The 19,521-nt window shown below is 50.7% G+C and overlaps 4 protein-coding genes; 2 read left to right on the forward strand and 2 right to left on the reverse strand.

The window, feature by feature from the left end:
- Positions 1–12,282: 12,282 nt before the first annotated feature.
- Positions 12,283–14,671, reverse strand: CHC_T00003887001 (hypothetical protein). XM_005715083.1 is given in 2 exon segments: positions 12,283–13,246; positions 13,247–14,671. The coding sequence occupies 1 exon segment, from the start codon at positions 14,669–14,671 to the stop codon at positions 13,247–13,249; it is 1,425 nt and encodes a 474-aa protein (XP_005715140.1). The 3' UTR covers positions 12,283–13,246.
- A 746-nt stretch (positions 14,672–15,417) lies between these two features.
- CHC_T00003888001 (hypothetical protein) lies at positions 15,418–15,567 on the forward strand. Its single transcript, XM_005715084.1, has one exon. The coding sequence runs from the start codon at positions 15,418–15,420 to the stop codon at positions 15,565–15,567; it is 150 nt and encodes a 49-aa protein (XP_005715141.1).
- A 39-nt stretch (positions 15,568–15,606) lies between these two features.
- Positions 15,607–16,212, reverse strand: CHC_T00003889001 (hypothetical protein). Its single transcript, XM_005715085.1, has one exon. The coding sequence runs from the start codon at positions 16,210–16,212 to the stop codon at positions 15,607–15,609; it is 606 nt and encodes a 201-aa protein (XP_005715142.1).
- A 1,366-nt stretch (positions 16,213–17,578) lies between these two features.
- Positions 17,579–17,848, forward strand: CHC_T00003890001 (hypothetical protein). Its single transcript, XM_005715086.1, has one exon. The coding sequence runs from the start codon at positions 17,579–17,581 to the stop codon at positions 17,846–17,848; it is 270 nt and encodes an 89-aa protein (XP_005715143.1).
- Positions 17,849–19,521: the final 1,673 nt, after the last annotated feature.

A 19,521-nucleotide genomic window follows, 5' to 3' on the forward strand; every position in this document is an offset into this window, starting at 1 on the left:
ACCAGCGTCAAGACAAGCTCCATCCCACTTGGACGCGTGGTTGGTCGTCCTAGCTCGTGCAGGACGATGGTCCCGGATGGTGTGGTAAATTTTGAATTTACACCGCTTCTTTCCGCAGACAGTCTCAAAGGAAATTGTTTTACTTTGTGGGTGTTGACTGCTGCTACTCAAAAATCCATTGAATCAAGATTGTCTACAGTATCCCACAGTATTTCTTCTTCTTTCAGTGGCGTGTGTACTACTTGATGATGTGTCACAGCCTGATCTGCGACATCGTCATCATCGTTGAGGGTGTAATCATTGAGAATCATTTCACCGGGGTCATGTTGTGGTTTGTCTGCGAAAGCTGCGAAATCGATCTCATTCGTACCTAGGGCGTGTTCGGCTTGCTCGCATAGCTCGTAGAGAATGCGTTTCGCTGGTCTGGTCTGTAACATGTGGCTGATATTCTTCCTGAGAGCTAAGCGCTTGGGACAGTCCCGAATGAGGTGAAATTTACTTCCACAGTTGTGGCAAGCACGAATATTTCCGAAGCGATCTGCACCATTCTGGGTCGGGGCGGGGTTGTGGGAGAAACGTTGGCGAGGAAATAGCGTCCTTGGGTTTGAAGAAGCGGAACCGGGGCGGCGGTGGATGCCATACCTGTTCTGACGTTGGAAATGAATACCAGGGATGGGAGGCAAAGGCTGGGTACGGTGTACTTCATTGTGATCACGACGGCGTCCTTCTTTCTGCTTCTGTTCCTGTAGCCAAGCGGCATCAAGGGCAGTATACAGCTGCTGAAACGTCGAAGGGGTATGGCAGCCAAGCTTTGTGTTAAGACACTCTTGGCCCACTACACTCCAATTACGGCATCGTGAAGATACTCCGTTTTATCTTGTTCTGATTGGTGCGTGGGAGGACCTTGTGGAGTAAACTTTGTGATGGTTTCAAGAAATTCTTCCAAAGCTTCTGACACAGGGATTCGTTTTGTCTCCATAATTCGCGAAACTCGGAAGTTTTGGAGGAGCTTACGAACCCTATTCTGTCGCGTAAGACTATTAAACTCGTTAACCGTGAGGGAAGCGGCTGCGTTAAAGTCTTGCGCATTTCGGATGACGTGGGAGCGGTAGAATCGCTTAGCTTCTCCATCAAAGACGTTGTGAAAGAATCGAAGCATTTGCTCATCACTGAGGTGAAAATCTTCAGCACAATCACGATAGTTGCTGATTGCATCCTGAACGGCTTCCCCAATTTTCCCTGTATATCGGTCGTCCTTCTTGAATCGGGACGATATGTTGTGCACAATCTTGGAGTTGGGGGGGTCATGGGACTGGGGGAAAGATTGCTGGCTTCCATGTGTAGAGCCGATGGAGGAGCTGGTGAGACTTTGGTTGGCAAGCATACGGTCTGCATTGTCCTCATAGATCATGTTAACTAGACCGTAAGAAATGCGGTTAGTGGAGGGGTGCGCGGTGTACGACAATCCCTTAACCACTAGGTAGTCTCGGATAAGTCGATATAAGACGGTGGGGCCTCGTAACATCTCCCTTGCGTATAGAACTTCTGGGGGAAGATCAGCACGAAGGTTACTAACACAAACATCTGAGGCAGGTTGTGGATCCGCCATAACATGGAGAGCCATCGTAGCCTTGATATCACATTGGATCATGGATCGCGGGTCATAGTTCGACAAAGCGTCTCGGATACCATTTAGAGTAGCCATATTAAAAATTATTGCAAAATAATAATTAAAATGGATCCGGGCTAAACGCGAATGTTGACCTCGAAAAGTGTTCCTGTAGTAGCGTGGCGAGTGTACTACTTGTAAACGTGTGGTGTTTTGTACCCGTAGTAGTATTTCAGACGTGTGTACGTTCACTAGGGCGGGACGATTACTCGTATAACAGTACTAACACGTGTGTACGTGAACCGTGTGTGCGTGTACAATAGTAGTACGCGTGTATGCGTAGTCGGTATGACCACGTGGGCGGGTGTGCGTGCAGTAACACGTGGTTGCGTGTGTGCGCAGTAACACGTGGTTGCATATGCGCGCAGTAACACGTGGTTGCATATGCGCGCAGTAACACGTGGTTGCGTGTGCGCGCAGATACACGTGGTTGCGTGCACACTGACAGCACGTGTGTGCGTGGCGGGTAGGCACACGTGGGTCCGTGGTGCGCCAAAAAATTTGCTTTAGTAACAAGTGTCCTTTTCAAAAACTTTGAAGTAAAGAAGTTGAAACAATTTCACGTGAGTCAAAAAAAATTTAAACTCTAATTATTTGCGAGTAGTGCGCGATTTCCGTATGGGACGATGGTGAATAGTGTGGGATAACTCCTCTCCGCCCTGGGTTGGGTGAGAGCCGGAGGCTTTAGCGAGGGAGCACGCGGCGCGGACGCGACGCGCCAATTGAACCGATCGGACGAGCTCGCGAAAAGGGAGTGGCTCACTGGCCGGTTACGCGCAGTCGCCCCGTGGTGCGTAAACGGAAGCGACCGGTAACGGGTTAGAAGCCAGCGCGCGCGGCGGACAACCGAAAACGGACGTACGTAGGCGCAAAAGGGACGGGGGCGAGCTTGCCCCAGTTTACTGGTGGGGACGGGTGTCAGGTGTTAACCCCTCAGAGGGACGCCTCGGACACCTGTCCCAGTATCCAGTACCTGCCGCCTAGTGCGTACCAGGTACTGTACGCCATTAAAAAACTAGCGCCTCAATTCCTAATTACCGCGCGGACGCTGCAGCTATACGTGTGTACTACTGTACACACGCGCTGCTTACAGACTACCGCACGGATGCCACGTGTGCTAGCGTACACGTAATACTAGCAGACTACGGCTTGGCCGACACGTGCACTACTGTACACGTACGCCAGATTACGACCGCTCGGCACGCGCGCGCTCCCTACACGTGGGCACACCCGCCCACGTGTACACCGTGCACGGCCGCACGGATAATAATCTCCCCGCGCGCGCGTCCGTCGTTATACTACAAATAGTGCCACTGTAATGAGCGTCAGCGTCGTGCCCGTTCGCAAATCGGCGGTCGCACACGTGGCAGGTGAGTTTGCGGGTAAGGTACTCTGCGACGGCTACTGCACGCCGGTGAGGCAGACTTGCCTCGTGAGAACGGCGCTGGCTGTAGCTAGGAAAGCTTCGTGTGCACGGTTCGCAGCGGAAGACGAGGGGCCGACGGCGCGGAGGAATAGCTTGTCGATTAGCGCGCTGCGTTGCGACGCGATATATATGTAACGCACGACCGGTGTCGAGGTCGAATCCAGGGTCTACGGGCGCGGAGGTGTCCTCGTCCGAGGCTTCAGTAGCTTCGATGTCCACCAGACGAGGCGCCTTGAACAGTGCAGAATGTGATGCGGTTGTCCCACTGGGGGAGATCGGCGGGGTGACTGAACGGCGGGGAGGAGTAGTGGCCACGTGTTGTAGTTGTACTGCGGCGAAGGGTGTACTTGGCGGCGAGCGATTCGGTGGCGGTGATGTGGCGCCGGGGAGGGTAGATGGCGGCGAGCGAAACGGCGTCGCGGTTACGGTTGCCTTAATGCGAGCAGCGGCGGCGGCGATGTGGCGTTCTCGTATAACGTCGGAGTGATTGATAGGGCGCTTCAAACGTGCCATAAACTACTGCACTGTTGCGCCAGGCGTACAGTACGTAGTACCGTAGCCCAAATGTATAACGTTTACTGTAAAACTATACAGTAGTATGTACAGTAAACGTCAGAGACAAAGTAGAAAAACATTCTTGATTTCCAATTCGGCGGAGTCGAAAAGGCGGCCTTATTAACGATCCGCAAACAGCTTGAATCGACGGTGAAATAAGGCAGGTCTTATCAGCGGAGCGGGGCAGGACCAAATGGGGCGGTGGTCCCTTAAACTGATCAGTGTCGGGAGACCGACCGGGTGGGGCCGTCCGGAGAGGGTTTGGAGGGTGTGGCTAAAAGGGGGGTAATCAGCGTTACCAGGGCAAAGGGGGACGCAGCAGGCTATTGCCTCGTAACTGCGGGAGCACACCGAGAGGGGAGAAGGTTGTCGGGTAATTCGGGTTGGTTCAATGTGCTGAGGTCGAAGACGAGTAGCGTCTTCGACCTGGCTTTATAGTCCTATTGACTCTACAATAACAGTAGGCGCACTGACATAAAAGGGAGGTTGCGCCACCCATGAAATGTCTCTAAACGGTTACACCCTGAACAGGTAGAATTGTAGGTGGCACGTCCTTAAGGGACTCTATTGTTGATAGCTAAATGTAGCCTACATAGTTTAACATGAATTGATAATGATAAGCTAATTAAAGTGACTACTCGTCTAATCAGTTACTCTGACACTTGGAACCCGCCAAATGAATGTTGCCGCCAAATGTGTAAAAACATAATTCCTCATACTTTTTCTCCTTCATACGTCTTCCACAATCTCATTTCAGTTTCCCAAAAACAACTTCAGGGGGACCTACCCATTAGTGCCGCCCCGTGCAAGACCCCAAAACTGGCACTATTGGGAGACGGCATTAATATGTGACGTCGTCACATCTATTTTTCATGCACTCGGTAATTAACGTCTGCCTGCTCCGCGTTGGATCTCTGTCGAGTTTTGCAGTGAGGAACGCCCGCTTTGCCGACCTCAGATACGATAGAGCGTCTGAAACTTGGCATTCAGCCGCCAAAACTTCCAGCTCTCTAAACAATTCTGCGATCTCAACGACAGAGGGTACAGTCCTTCTCTCTCTCGCGTCCTCTGCGCTCCCATCTTCATCACTTGATTGCGTTGTAGTTAAGATCTGTATGTAGCTAAGGTCTGTGAACGCTGTTCGGTGAATAGGATAGGGCTTAGAAGCCGCTTTCACATGCTTTCACGTGCTTTCACGTGCGGCGGACGCACTGCAGCATAACTCCCGGACCCGTGTGACACGTGGCACTTTTTTCATGCTCGTGGGTCTGCCGGCATCAGTGGGAGGGTGGCATTAGTATAAGTGGCACATTAAAAAGGGCTAATGGGAGTCCCCCCCCCTGTTGTACAAACGGCAAGCAGCAAGTCTCAGCCTCTCGGACGGATCTCTGCTTACTGTAGGTTCGCATCTACGGTTTCTGTCGTTGGAAACCTTCTTTGCTCTCTGCGCACGAGGTTCTTGTCGTACAATCGTCGAGCAGTAAAGGCTCGTGCGGGAGGGGGTGTGGAGAAAAAGGAGAACAGGATGTTGGGTAGAGGGGTCTCTTCCCTTCTGTCAAAGATACGCATAAAATGCACTTTACTTCGATAAACCCAACTGCCTCCTCTGCTAGTGATGAGGATCGTACCCAGGTATATGTGGTGGACTCAGTCTCGTCGGCGCTAATCGCCGACAGACTGAATGTAAATTTCTTATTATTTCGAGTCGATCTCGATCTCGTTTTGGGCTGACGTGTGACCAATTATCTGTCGAGTATCTCGAGTCTCCAAGACCTCATAAGTCCGACACTCCCTCAATTTTCATTCCTCGTCCGCCACATCTCCTTTGCGTATCGGTTGTGACTGTGGCTCGGGCACGGGCTAGACTTTTGTTTCCTTGTTGAATCAACGGTGACGCCGACAGTCCCTTGGCGACAGTCGTCGACCATGCGTGTAATGCAGCCCCAGCAACAGGGGCAGGCTGCGGCAGGTTCGAAGGGAAAAGGCGTCGCAACGACAAATTATTCTGTCGAAAAAATCATGTGCGGAGATGACACCGAAGTTCCAGGCACAAACCGACGAGTGGAAATCGGGGAGTTTTACGGGGCATCCAGTTACCAGAACGGGCTCGAGTCTTTTTTCGATATCAATATCGACACGTACCGTGCGCCGGGTTCGAAAGATGTACGTTTCGCCGTGCGCGCAGAGACAGCTCTAGCAAGGAGCAGTGGGAATCTTCCTCGGGCGCCCAATCCAGGCATTCACAAAAGCAATTGCCGGCGTGCGACTACAATTGTCCGCAACAGTCTCCGTCGTTGGTGCTTAGAGAACCCTGGGTTTTCTGTCTGTAAGTGCGGCCCTGGTGCCCGCGTGTTCAGTTCGGCTGCTAAAAATTATTACGTGTCCAACTCGGAGTTGATTATGAGACGTGGTCCAAAGGGCAAATGTGTGCATGCAGCAATCGTAAACGCCATGAATTGTCTTGCGGGTTGTGACTCAGCCTTGCATCTTTCAACTCTCCTGGACAAAGTCAAGGTACCGATCCAATCCATCGGGAATTTGCAGCGTATTTTGCATAAAATTTCGAAGCATTTCAATTTTCGAAAAATCAAGGATGAAAATTTCAGGAAGGCGAAATTGACGTGGCTGGCTAATGTATCTCATGGAGTATGGCTTGTGCGGATGAGAGCAGGTAACGACCTTGACCACTGTGTTGTTGTAAATGGTGCGCGGAAGTGGGTCCTGGACAGCGAGGAGAAGCATCCAATGCACCTCTCTGCGGATACATTACGTGCTTGTGGTGGAGACGGTGTGCAGGGCTTGTACGTTGCCGAAGTCCGCGAGTTGTACGACTCAAAGGTACCCAACAGTAAGGGAGTTGTAGAAGTTGATCATTGTTAAACAGAGCTTGGGAGGTCCTTTCGGACAATCCATTGTTCCGGTTGAACGTCCAGTCGGCCTGATTCAATTACGTCGCGCAATACGGCTTGGTTCATCTTCTTCGTGAGACCGTCGGCTATGTTGTTAGAACTTCTTACAAACCCAATATCAGAAATGGTTTTATCCTTAAAGCCCTGTCTTGCCGAAGCAACATCCAACATCATTCGCTTCTCTGAGGTGCGGGATCCTTTGGAAATGATGTCGAAGAGGGATTTGCTGTCGGTAAAGAGTTGCATTGGTACTTGCTTTGACAATATCATGCCCATTTCGTTGGCTAGTGTTGCCGCGACGTCAAAAAGATCGCTAAATGCAATCACTTCGCCTGCCATTGATGACCTAGTCACTCTTCGAGATTTGTACGATTTGAAATGTATGGGAACAACGGAACCTGTGTCGTCCCCAAGCAAACAAATGTTGCCAAGCTGAGAAGAGAGATCTGAATTATTCGCAAATGATGAATCCGAGAAGCCGATCACTTTCAATGTGTTCATATCAAGGACGGGAATTTTGAGTGATACTCGATTATTCACTGCGTACCGAGTAGCACGATTGAGTCGACGAATACATTCATCCTTTTCTGTATCGAATTTCTCAGCGGTCACTTGGGCGAGTTGGGATATTTCAAAGAGGCAGTCTGGCCTTGTGTTGGCCAACCAGGCCAGCCTCATTCTCATGGAACGGAAATGAGAGAAGGAAGCGTCAGGAGGCAAGTCCTCGAGCTTTCTTAGATACGCATGTTGCTCTTGTGTGATGGTACCGTCCTTTGCACGACTAAGTGAAAAGCCAGTGAACATACAAGGTAAGCTTTGGTCCTCTGTCATTTCAAACTTCTCGTTCGTCTTCTTAGAGAGTTTTTTGAACGAGGTGTCGCCTGCCCGAATGAGATCATCAACATATCCTCCAGATAGGCCTTTGAGCAATCCATCCTTCATCAAGACGTAAAGTGCTGGGTCAGATCGGAGAGCTTTCATCCCTAAGTCTTGTATGTGATGCTTGTCCAAAGTGTCATGCCAAATATCTCCCGACTCACACAGACCATATAAGGGCTTTATAAGTTGGAGACACTGCGACGGATGTAGCTCAAACTCAGGGACGGTATTCATTATGAATACTTCACGTGCCAAAGGTTCTGCGGATTGGAGATATGCTTGGCGAACATCACAAGTCCATATGTTGAAGCCGTGTATCCCAGCTAGGGCGAGGAGTAGTCGGATGGATTGGGGCTGAAGAGTTGATGTCGTGTGTACCATCATGTGCTTGAATCGGTCTCGATGCCCCCCGATTACATATCTAGCCTTATATTTGATGTTCCCGTCCTCAGTTGACTTAAGAGCTAGTACAAATCGTCCGGGAAGGACGTTTCCGTCAGGAGGGATTTCTTCACGCAATATTACCTTAAAGGTACCGCGTTCGAGCAAAGTTTTGATCTCCTTGCGCTTTGCCTCGCCCATTTTCTTGGAGCGAGATCGGGGATCACCTTTGTCAAGAATCTCGGTGAGATGAACTTCGTGATCATTCGGTGAGGAGAAGAAGTTGAGACCTTGACCTAACTGTGTGAAAAAGGAGTGTGCTATGGTTTCTGGTGCATGGTAATGCTTCAATTGTGCTACATTAAACGGTCTCGCAGCTCCAACTCTTACATCCTGGATGAATGCAAGCTTCTTTGTCTCGTCCACGGCAAGGACCGTAAAGGGTCCTAACCATTCGCCTATGCGGTTGTCGACTTGCTTCTCCCTCCACACGAGCACTTGGTCTCCAGGTTCATAGACACGGTCCGACGCTGGTGGAGTAGAATGTTTCAGAGCCCTCTTCACCCGTAGTTCTGCCATGTGTTTCTCCATCTGAGTTCTTGCAAGATGTGCCAGTTTAGCCCGGCTCGCAAGGACGGCTCTTTCGTTTGGGGTCTCTGACTTGGTATATACCTTTGGGAATTCTCCAAAGACAAGAGCAGATGGAACAAGTCCTTCAGGGCCCAGGGTGTCATTCATGGCTTTGACTGATAAGGCCAAAGGGGTGTCGGGGTCAGAAGTCGGATGGTCCATCATTATCTTCCGATAAGTTTGTCTGAGGGGTTGATGGTATCGCTCACAGAGTCCAAGACTCGAGTGGGCTTCTATCCCAGTTCTATTCACTTGTACATTAGACACAGCACCAATATTGATGAATAGCGGTCCAAATGCGCTCCCTTGGTCGACTAGTATCCGGTTGGGTAGACCTGTGTAAATTGTCGCCCAACATTTGAGTATCGTCGCCCATATTGTCTTCGTTGAGACGTCTGGGAGGAATTGTGCTGCAGAGAAATGCGTACCTTCATCTACAATATGCAAGACTGGTTTTCCTTCGATGTACACGATATCTAACAGTATTCTCTCATTGAAGCGGACATTCTCTGCTCCAAAAGATACCCTGAAACAAGATGGTGCGTTCTGAACCCTTTGACAAGGATAGCACCTCTTTGCGAGATCCCGTAACGTTTCCCGAGTACCAGGGGAAGCTTCTTCTGGTCGAGCACGGCGGAGAAGATTGAACAGCTTCTGAGCTGATGGATGAAAGAATTGTTTGTGTAGTTTTTGAAGTTGTGTTCTGCTGAAGTAGATATTCGGTGGGAAGTACATTTTGGCGAAAACATGATTGCTTTTAGTCCTGTACAGGGGTACAGACCATTCATTAATGTAACATATCCTTCCTTTCTTATTCTCGATCCTTTTTCGTTTTGTCAGACGATTCGCGACAGTGTCTGCGATGAGGGATTCCCGGTCCAAGATGTCCATCCCAAGTAAAGCTGGAATGTCTGCTTGAACGACATCAAGTTGCACGTTGATAGGAGCAACACCGAAGGGTGTCTTAAGTGGTATTGTAATCTGTCCAAGCGACTCAAAAGTGGTTTCGGCAAAGCGGAAACGGTTCTGAAACGGTGGCTGTGAGAGATTTGGAGATCTCAAGTCTTGTTGGGCGAATATCCAAGTCAGCTCTTCATGTCCTATGACAGATTTCGGTGCTCCAATGTCAATACAAAAGCCTTGATAACGGCAACGGTTATAGTTGTTCAATTTCGTTGTATGAATGTGAGTCGCATCGACATCGACGGGAGATTGTTTGCGCCTCGGATGGGTGGTGCGATGGGAGGCTGCCCATCGCGCTGGGCGGCGAAGTTGAGGCTGATTACTTCGTCGCCGAGTTAAAAATCCTGCTCATCGATGTTTGTGCCGTAAGGAGTATGTCCCTTTGACATGGATGATGATAAGTGATGGGTGAACCATTCCTTATCTTCCTCTTCAACGGCAGCAGTATCCTGAACAGGATTGTCAGACGTTAATGAATCGAACAGGTATACCTCCTCTGGGTTCTTGCTGAAGTGGACGTGCCGGTCTGTTGCTTCATTGTCGTGTGTCAAATTGTTTGGGGTATCCGTTGATTCAGGCAGGTCATGAGTGAGTTCTCCCTCCAGGGCTGCCACAAAGTCAGACATGACATGTACTGCCGATTCGCCATTGACCATCCGCTGACGCACCTGATTCCGAATGGATCCGGCTTTGCATCGATGTCCCGGACGCCATGCAGCACGACATCTATGACATTCGTTCCGACGTCTGCTCTCTTCGAAAGTACGATTTGCGGGAGAAGAAGCAATGCCCGGGCGACCAATATTCAATTGTTGTCCACCCTTGAATTCTCCTCTCGGAGGGTACTTCTGCACATACTTCGGGTTACGGCCATACTGTTGTACGAAAATGTCGTCTGAGAAAGCATGTCGGATACCCGTAGGTCTCCTGGAGACATTGAGTATCTCTTCCTCAAGTTGCATGTGCTCACGGAGTGATGTGATAAATCCATTGAATGAGTATTGCGCAGTGACAATATTACTTATGGGAGTCTTCGACCAAGAGTAGCCCAATACAGCGTTGCGCAAGTGTCCGATCTTGTGCGGTTCAGATCTAAAATGTGGAGGGCATTGTGGTGACATTTCTTCGATCATGCTGACAACCTTAGTCAAGCCCTCAGTGGATGAGGATAGCTCATGTTCCGACATTTTACTGTTCATTCTTAACGTAGACAGTATTCCATATACTTGGATTTGGCGTGCGTTGCTGTTGAATTCTGTCACCATCATCTCTGCCATCTGTTCAAAAGACATATCATCTCTAGCGTTGTTGAAGAAGAATGTCCTTGCCGGTCCATTAAGAATGTTAACAAAGTAGTCTGCCTTTTGCGAAGTAGACAAGCGATGTTGACGTGCACATATGTTGTAGTCGCGAAGCGTCATTTCGATTGACTGAGTCAGGCCACCGGTAAAACGGTTATCCTTGAAGTGCTGAAATACATAGTTTGCCTTTCGAGTGTCTTCTCTCACATCTACCGAATACGGAAGGAAAGATTCGACCCCTGCGACAGTCGTAGACGGTGGGACAGCACCATTTGTTTGATTACCATTACGAATGCCATGTTCCGCTCCTGCAACATTGATAGCTTGACGATGATGAGTATGCTGGGAAGTTCCATTACCTCTCGGAGTGGTAATAACATTCGGTATCGAAGACGGAGTGTCACCGGAATTGTCCCTGTTGTCCGCTGGTACGACTTGTGGTGTTGCTTGGACACCTGCAGTTAAAAACACGGGTGCTTCAGTTGCAGCACTCCTTTGTCTGGTTAGGAGGTTGGGTGATCCCCGAGTACAACGATACGTTCCCACGGCGGTGCGAACAGTATCTTGAGAGCACCCTAAGAAGTTTGTAAACCAAACGTGTGTCATGATCGAACGGTTGCTGGTATCACTAGAACTCAGTTCTAATGCTGTGCTCAAACCTTCAGGAACACCACCAAATCCATAGAAAGTGGCAACATCCCGTAACAAAGCAAGAGGGAACAAATGCGCGCGTAGTAGTTCCACAGTTAGAATGTCCTCAGGTGACGGCATCAAACTCTTCATGGCTTCTCTCACTTCATCAATAGGGGGCATAGTTACACCCGCAGAACTTGCCGATTCGTCGGCGATGGGGTACAGGTTGAGAGTGTAGAGAGCTACGTCCCGTAGCTGTTTTCCATGTTCAGTAGTGGGTTCTACTATAGATGCAGATCGCTTGAGGCGCTGGTACCGAGCATTCACTTGAGCACGGGTAGCAGTAGCCATGGTGGTCAACCACCAGGGCACAAGTAGATTCAAGGTAAACGTATGAGCGAAGATTAGTATCCAGAATCCGGATTGTCGTTGGAAACCTCTTTGCTCTCTGCGCACGAGGTTCTCGTCGTACAATCGTCGAGCAGTAAAGGCTCGTGCGGGAGGGGGTGTGGAGAAAAAGGAGAACAGGATGTTGGGTAGAGGGGTCTCTTCCCTTCTGTCAAAGATACGCATAAAATGCACTTTACTTCGATAAACCCAACTGCCTCCTCTGCTAGTGATGAGGATCGTACCCAGGTATATGTGGTGGACTCAGTCTCGTCGGCGCTAATCGCCGACAGACTGAATGTAAATTTCTTATTATTTCGAGTCGATCTCGATCTCGTTTTGGGCTGACGTGTGACCAATTATCTGTCGAGTATCTCGAGTCTCCAAGACCTCATAAGTCCGACAGTTTCTGTATCTCGGTTGCCTTCCTGACTCGAGCACTGTTGTGGAAAAACAAAGCAATCTGAATTCTCCTGATATATGAAGAACTGAGTCTAAATTGTTTTGGGTCACGCAGCGGTGAGCTTCTGGAACAATACTGTTGATAGGATCTCGAATAGTGATTCAAATTTACCGAAGTGTCCCGACAAGAACGAGGGGGAGCTCAGACGGAGCATTCAGCTGATAGAAGCTAGCCTGAAGGCAGCTAGGAGAGAACTAGCTGCGCGGGTGGCAAGCGAGACACAGGTGGCCTCGGCGTGTTCGGACCCGTGGAGGCCACGTTACCGCCAGCGGCTACGCGCGGGCTCAGGCATGGCGTGCGACTCCAGCGTCAACTCAGAGAGACATCACGCATTCACGCATTTACGCATTTTGGAAGTCAGAGACCGGACACTGATCGTAAGCCGTGGATCCGTGGGTGCTGCTAGTCCCGACCGGGCGTCCACGTCAGGCGGCTACGTCAATAGCCCGAGTCACAACTTAGGCCTGTTGTCTACCGCAGACACGCACTCCACTCTGCCCTGCGTAGGAGAGCTACCGTGTCGCGCGGTGCCGGTGCAGTATCCTACGTCACACTGAGCTCCGTCATCACGGTCCTCCCTGACAACGCCTTCGCGAGGGAAACATCCGATAGGAGACGCCACTCTGTTAAGACTTAATGCCCACTTGTGCGGGTGCGACCTTAGGTCCCGAGCGTACGCCGTGTATTGTTCCCCCTCCGCACCTGCTGTCTAGTCCAGTGAAGGACCACTCTGGGCCGACAAAGTCCCTCCAACTCACGCTTTGTCTCTTGAGTCTGTTACGCACGTTTGACGGAGTCAGGGCGGAAGAAATCTGTTTCGGAAAAAACAGAGATGATCACTTGCTCCCGATACTGTGCTCCGCATCTGAATTAGCTCTTTCTAAGTTCTCATGCCCACCAGGCCGGTCAAGAAATTCTCGTAGCCCGGTCGTATACCCCCAGTCGACTAGTTGACTTGTGACGACCCTCCATACCTGTAGCTGTTCTGGAGGCACATGTCGCTTGATACTAGATTCGATCCTGCTCGATAAGTCCAATGCTGAACGCCTCTTAATCGCGCTCGGGCTTGTGTCGCCTTTGACCCAGAGTAGCTCCTCGACTAACAACTTCAGTTAGCAATAACCCGGTACTCTCGTGCCAGTCAGTGTGGTATCTTAGCCCTGATAACCGTGACACTTGGTTAACTACCAGACCCTCGCTGTCAGGGAAGATGATAGCATCTTTACAGAACAACATACCCATAGATTCCACGAAGTCCGCATCCGTGTTGATATCCATAGTATATGCCCCCCTGGCAGTTGCCGTCAACGCGCAAGAGTCCTGAGGGCTTAGTATCCTACCTATGTCTGCAAAATAGGTGGCCCACTTTAGGAACGCAACCCTCTGCGCTGCTGGGACATGTTCGCTAATCCCGCCCACTGGCCTCCTGGATCTCACGGCGTCCCGCACTGACTCTCCAGAGCCAAACAAGTGATTATAAATCACATAAAAGGCGGAACCTGCCGCGAAAGCAGTGACTAACACCTCCACATCATCCTTGGGAGTGCCGATCTCCCCCGTAAAGTAGTAGGTGATAGCCGACAATGCGAGAACAACTGTTAAGATATTTCCGAAGAATGCCCTGCGCGAAAATACGTGCGTTCGTCCTTCGATATCCATGAACGTTTGACGATTAGCCTTACGCTTCATGTCCGTGTCCTGCCACATCTTCTCCATCCTCTTCGTGGTGCAGTAGCATGCTTTACAGGCAGATCCCGTCGGCCTGACCACCGTTCCGCAAGGTAAGTAATTTAAGACGAACTGTCTGTCATAGATATCCACTTCCCCGCTGTGGTATTCTCTGGAAATAGCTGCTACGTGCCTTGAATGACGAATGACCAGTTTGAAGATCGGCTCTCTGTCCGAGGATGGCAGGTCATTAAGCTCGAGCGCTAGTCTGTAGGCTCTGTCTGGGAAATCACTCCCCAACTGATCACTCCTCACATACTCAACCAAGCCCTTCCTGTCCACGTCACAGAACTTGACAGGAACGACATGCCAGCCAGATTCCGCTACGGCTTGGCCACTTGCTGTCGCATTAATAATGGCCTGCACGTACTTCCTAGGCTGCTGCATGAATTGTGCGGTATGGATGCCTTCACTCAAGTTGTAAGCCAACCTTCCCGACACGGCCGCCAGAAGTGACGAGGCCAGATACCTGTCAGTAATTTCCTGTTCGTTCTCATATGTGCGGAAACATTTATCCGAATCAGATACTCGAATGATGCAGCTTAACCCGTCATCTGCATAAACCGTTCCGTCACTTTTGCCATCTCCTTCTCGACGGATGTGCACTATCCGCTTCCAATTCTCTCTATTCCCCTGAGATCCCTTGACCCAACCCGATTCTCGGACTAGCGAGTGCCCTTTGTCGAAATCCTGAAGGTCGACGTCGGCCTTGCCGGCCAGTCCTGTTACCCAATCCGTGGTTGTCATGATCGCGCCTTAATCCGGATTGTCGTGCAACGTCCCTCTGACGCGCGAATAGCTTGCTCCCTCTTGAACAATCAGGAGGGGGTGCGGAGCGGGCTATGTCAATGGGACGTGAAAGTCTCTACGCTCACAGTGCGAAGAAAAGGAAAAACTTCACTTTCGCAATCCCCGGTAACATGTTACCCCGTTTCGTTTTTAACAACGGTGCTAACATTAGCAGGGGGGATGGATACACACATACAGCCTCTGCGAAGTTGGTCTAATAAAACCAACACGTACCCCTACATGTAGCACCAGTATGAGCATCTGCGCATCATTTGGTGACTACTGTACATCGCAAATTTCGTGTAAAATCCTTTGAGTGCATATGGGCCAATCCTGCAGCTCGGCAACAATGTAAGGCTGTGGGTCCCCAGTGGGGACCCACAGCCTTACATTGTTGCCCGGCAACGCGATTTCGGGTTGTTTTTTCATTTTTGCTTTTTGCTTGTTTATTCATGCAGAAACTGAGAAACTTGATGATTCTTCATGAAGAAACGACTTTAGACAATGGGAGACACTGCATGGAGATGGGCTACAGGGACCCTAGGAAGGCATGGGGGATCTCGATTTCGATGGTTGATCGCGATTATCGGTGGGTCGCCTGAAGAAGGCCGAAGTGGTGATTTTTTCATTTTGCAGCATTATCTGGCAGTTTTTGCGCGCAATTGCGCGCAAAAACATGATTTACGAGCGAGCGGAGAGCAATCATGGTCCATGATTGCGCTGGGAGAAACAGCTACGCTGACGATAGGGCACTTCTCGTTTCGCGAGGAACCCGTTCCGGAAGTGCTTGGCGAGTTCTCCATGTGCACTGCGCTAGCCGTGCTCGAGGCATCGTTTCAGTATACCGAGCCTGACATCACGGTATCTTCTGACCAAGTGTCACAGCTACGGATTTATGCGCGGCATCCGCGCTGACGCCCATTGCCTACAAGCCTTGCAGAAGCTGAGGTCGAGGTGGCAGCTGCACAAAGCTCTCCTCGACGACATGCCTGGGCGGTAAGCGCGGCAGCGTGATGCCAACAACGGGATGTTCTCGCAGGAGGCGGTAGGGCGAGCCGCACGTAAAAGGCTCCGAGCAGGCGCGCGTATCTATAGTCGTTTTGCATAAGAAACACGGCGATCTCGGGTTCCTGGGGGGATAGCTGTAGCAGCTTGAGGAGGAGGCAGAGAAAAGGGGTGGGAGGGGCGGTGACGGCAGAGATACGGTCAAGCCGAGCGGCGAGGGGAACAACGTCGGCTAGTGTCACGCCGAAACAGGATTCGTTCCAGAAGCGCGAGAGGTACACGCTGTGGCGGAGCGATGGCTCCAGGAGATTCTGCGGATCAGTGCCGCGCGAGTGCAGGGCGTAGGTGTCTGTCTTGTTCGCCATATTGTCGGTAGCAAGACGTAAAGGAAAGGGGTTAGCTGGCTGACATGGACAGCACCAGCTAGAGCTATGGAGATCGGGGAAAGTTGTCCATATCAGAGGCAGTTTTTGATCCTTCCTTGCTGTCGACATTATCAATATTTCGATAGCTCAACTTGTGCAAAGAGAGCATAACGTAGGTATTCCGGCAGAGTTCTTGCATTCATATCCGCGCTGTCTTTACTGGCGACATCCCTTACTTTGGGACTACAGCTCCGCCCCTCTTTCGACCTTCGTAGGACTACCGATGCAAGCGAGTTCATGTCAGCGAACATCAACTCGCATCAACAACAAGGTGAAGACCATTTCCCGTGTGCCGCCCCGAATCAACATGAACTACTTTCAGTTCCAATATCACATCCCCAACGCCAGATCGACCATGCCCACACTACCCTACACATGCTTGTCTGAGCATTCCACAAAGCCTATGGTGGTGTCCGCTACACCCGTCCTACCTCTAGTTAGGAAGAGGGGGCTGTACCAGTCAGGATAAAGCAAAGATGAGAAAGCTCAACACAGTTACAGTATGTGCAGTTGCATTTTGCAACATATGTTACCATTCAAATAGGGGTTTTGAGCTAGTAGGTAGTGCCCTTCACACTTGTTCCGCATGAACCTCATAGAATCACTCTTTTTTCTATTAACACTGCTGCTCGCGACGTACTGCGTGAAATGTAACGTGGTTTTCTCGCATTCTGCCTTTCGTTGATATGACATCCATTGTCTATTGCTCAGTAGAAGCCGTGGTATTTGGTTTCGCAGTCTTTTGAAACTGGGCTACTTCAAATCACCGTACACACACACAAAATGTTTGCCAGCCGGAATTTTGCTACCATCGTCTAGCTCTAGATTGTAACAACTGTATTCAACCTTTTTTTTGAGATAGTAAGAGCTCTTCACACGTCCTTCATATCACTTATGAGGAGTGTTGGGGCGAAAACGGGGTACGTCGTCCGGTGTCTTACCCGTGTGTGTTTTTTTTGTGATGTGTCTGCCCTCGGCCGTACAGGACGACCGAAAACCACCACATTTATACTCTTTTTGCGCACGGTCTACAATTACTAACTTAAACTTCCAATTACTTACACCGGTCCCAACCACGTGTCACACAACCCCCCACTTAGGCGGGGCCACGGGCCCGGGCCACTCAGATTTTGCCTTTGATTTTGATTTTTCTTCACCCTCCAGCCTATATCAACAGAGAGCTGGGGCTCGGACCCCCTTCCCTTCTTTTGGTATCTGCTGTCACTCTCCGTTCGCCTTTCTCGCTCCATCCCAGCCTCGTTTTAGCTCTTCCGGCCTCCTGCTTCCTGCGCTGCTTAGCTCTCGCGGCTCTTCCGCGTTGCCTCCTTGGGCCTCGTCGTAGCTTAGACCTCCTGTTTCCCACCAAATTGACAGGCACGTAGGTGGGGTTTCAGTCCCTGCGTGCCCTCTTTGGCCCCGCTCATAGCGTAATACGATGGTGAGGACCAAGCAGACAGCGGCGAAGAGCACGGGAGGTACGCGTCCGTGGAAGCAGCTCGCTCTGAAAGCTGCACGCGTCTCCAGCTGCCGCCATTTAATGTTCGAGCTCTCATCTCGAACAGATGTAACCAAGGTTTCCAAGACGGGCTCCATATTCCACATTTGGGTGGCCAGCGGGCATCGCCGTTACGCCGAAACAGAACAAGAGTTCAAAAGCCTTCTAGGAGATCTTATTACCGCCCTGCTCCACCGCAAGCAAGGTTAAGAGGTTTCTCTCAAAGATATATGGAGTCTTGGTCTCACAGAGTCGTTGTCGGACATAAACCAGTACTGTTTTATAGGCGACGGTGAGTGGAATATTGAGTCCATCTATCTCGACGTTGAAAACACGTACTATGGCGTCGACGCCGCAACCAACCTTCCTCACCGTATTTTGCTCTACACTCTAGCAATTTCCGGAACCGGGAATAGTACAATTCACAAGATTGTTGACGATCTCTTCCAGTTTGGTGGGAGAGACCGAGTTAGTGGCTTCTTAAGTATTGACCGTTTTTGCACCGATCAAACGGGCAGGAGTCTGAAGATGATCCATGGTCGTTCCAGGGCGGTCAATCCTCGGACTCCGATCTACCGCGTTTCCACACACGGGACCGTGCGGTTCCGAGATAATAGTGACATGTGCATCTCCGCCGCCGTCTGCAACGGTCTCCAACTACTAGGGTCCCGAACCTTGCCGTCAAGTACTGGGATCTTTAAGTCCGCAACAGCCTCCTCTTTGAGAGGACCGGCTCCCCGTCGCGTCCAATCCGAGATTTCCATGACGCTGCAAAACACCTTAATCAAGATTAAGTCACTCTCCGCGGGTCGGGTCTTCGTAGTCCATCTCTCGGACTCCTCTTGAGGCTCGACCCGGGTGTCTATGTCGCGACTTTAGAAGGCTTTCCCCACATAGTGCACAGCATCTGCGTCTCGACAGTACATTCCATTGTACTTGATTGTATGGAGGGGTTTCCGCTTCGGTTCTGTGCCGGCGCGGTCAAAGCATGCGTTGGAGCCGACGGGATCTTCGTTGGCGTCTCCGAACTGCGCCAAGTTCTCTTCGTCACCCCTTCCAAGAAGAAACGGAGCAGAATTGGACGCGTAAGCAGCCGCAGAGCACACAAGAAAGCCGCGATGCGGGGTTCGGGAAGTTCCATTCAGCATTAGAGGTCATTGGTGATTCCCATTGTCTCCATGACCCACTCTCTATCTACTCGTAGCAAGTAATCAGCACTTCATATGCATTTCACTATCTTTCAATTCAAAGCGTAAAATCCCTAGTCATTTGCCTCACTGAGAGTGCAACGGTTGCCTCTTGTCGAGGACCAGCCTTCTGGCATGTATCTCCCTTCTCGAGTAGCGTTGATGCGGCGACACTAGGGTGTACCGCGGATGGCGTGCACGAGCAACTCGGCATGGGCCATAGAACTTCGACAAGGCGATAGGCCATTTCTGCATGGGCCTGAGGGCAGCCCCTTTTGCGACCAACACTTCGTCGCCCACATTGAAAGTTGCTTCGCGACCGTCTGTTAATGTGGTTGCAGCTCTGCGCCCGATTATTCTTGTTGCCCGCATCGCCCTGGCTTGCAGGAGTTCCATTTCCCAGTGGCGGATCTCGCAGACTTCGAAGAGAGGCTCTTGGTCTTCAGGCGCCATCCTGGGCAACACCCCATAAAGCAGCTCGAACGGGGACAATCCCACCGCCATCCTCCTGCGACGATATCCATATAGGACTTGACGTAAAGCATCGTCCCACTCAACAATTGCAGGCGAGGCACGGAGAATCATCTTACGGACTGCTCTCTTCAATGTGCCGACCATCCGCTCTGCCCGTCCGTTCGACATAGGCGCATAGGCGAGCACTGTCTTCCACTTAATCCCGTTTCGTGCCATGAAGGC

The sequence above is a fragment of the Chondrus crispus genome, genomic scaffold (genome assembly GCF_000350225.1).
Source record: "Chondrus crispus Stackhouse genomic scaffold, scaffold_204, whole genome shotgun sequence".
NCBI classification, from domain to species: Eukaryota; Rhodophyta; class Florideophyceae; order Gigartinales; family Gigartinaceae; genus Chondrus; species Chondrus crispus.

What these genes read in the sequence shown, in the direction of transcription:
- CHC_T00003887001 (XM_005715083.1), bottom strand. Translation starts at nt 14,671, where the DNA reads ATGACAACCACGGATTGGGTAACAGGACTGGCCGGCAAGGCCGACGTC.
- CHC_T00003888001 (XM_005715084.1), top strand. Translation starts at nt 15,418, where the DNA reads ATGGTCCATGATTGCGCTGGGAGAAACAGCTACGCTGACGATAGGGCA.
- CHC_T00003889001 (XM_005715085.1), bottom strand. Translation starts at nt 16,212, where the DNA reads ATGTCGACAGCAAGGAAGGATCAAAAACTGCCTCTGATATGGACAACT.
- CHC_T00003890001 (XM_005715086.1), top strand. Translation starts at nt 17,579, where the DNA reads ATGGTGAGGACCAAGCAGACAGCGGCGAAGAGCACGGGAGGTACGCGT.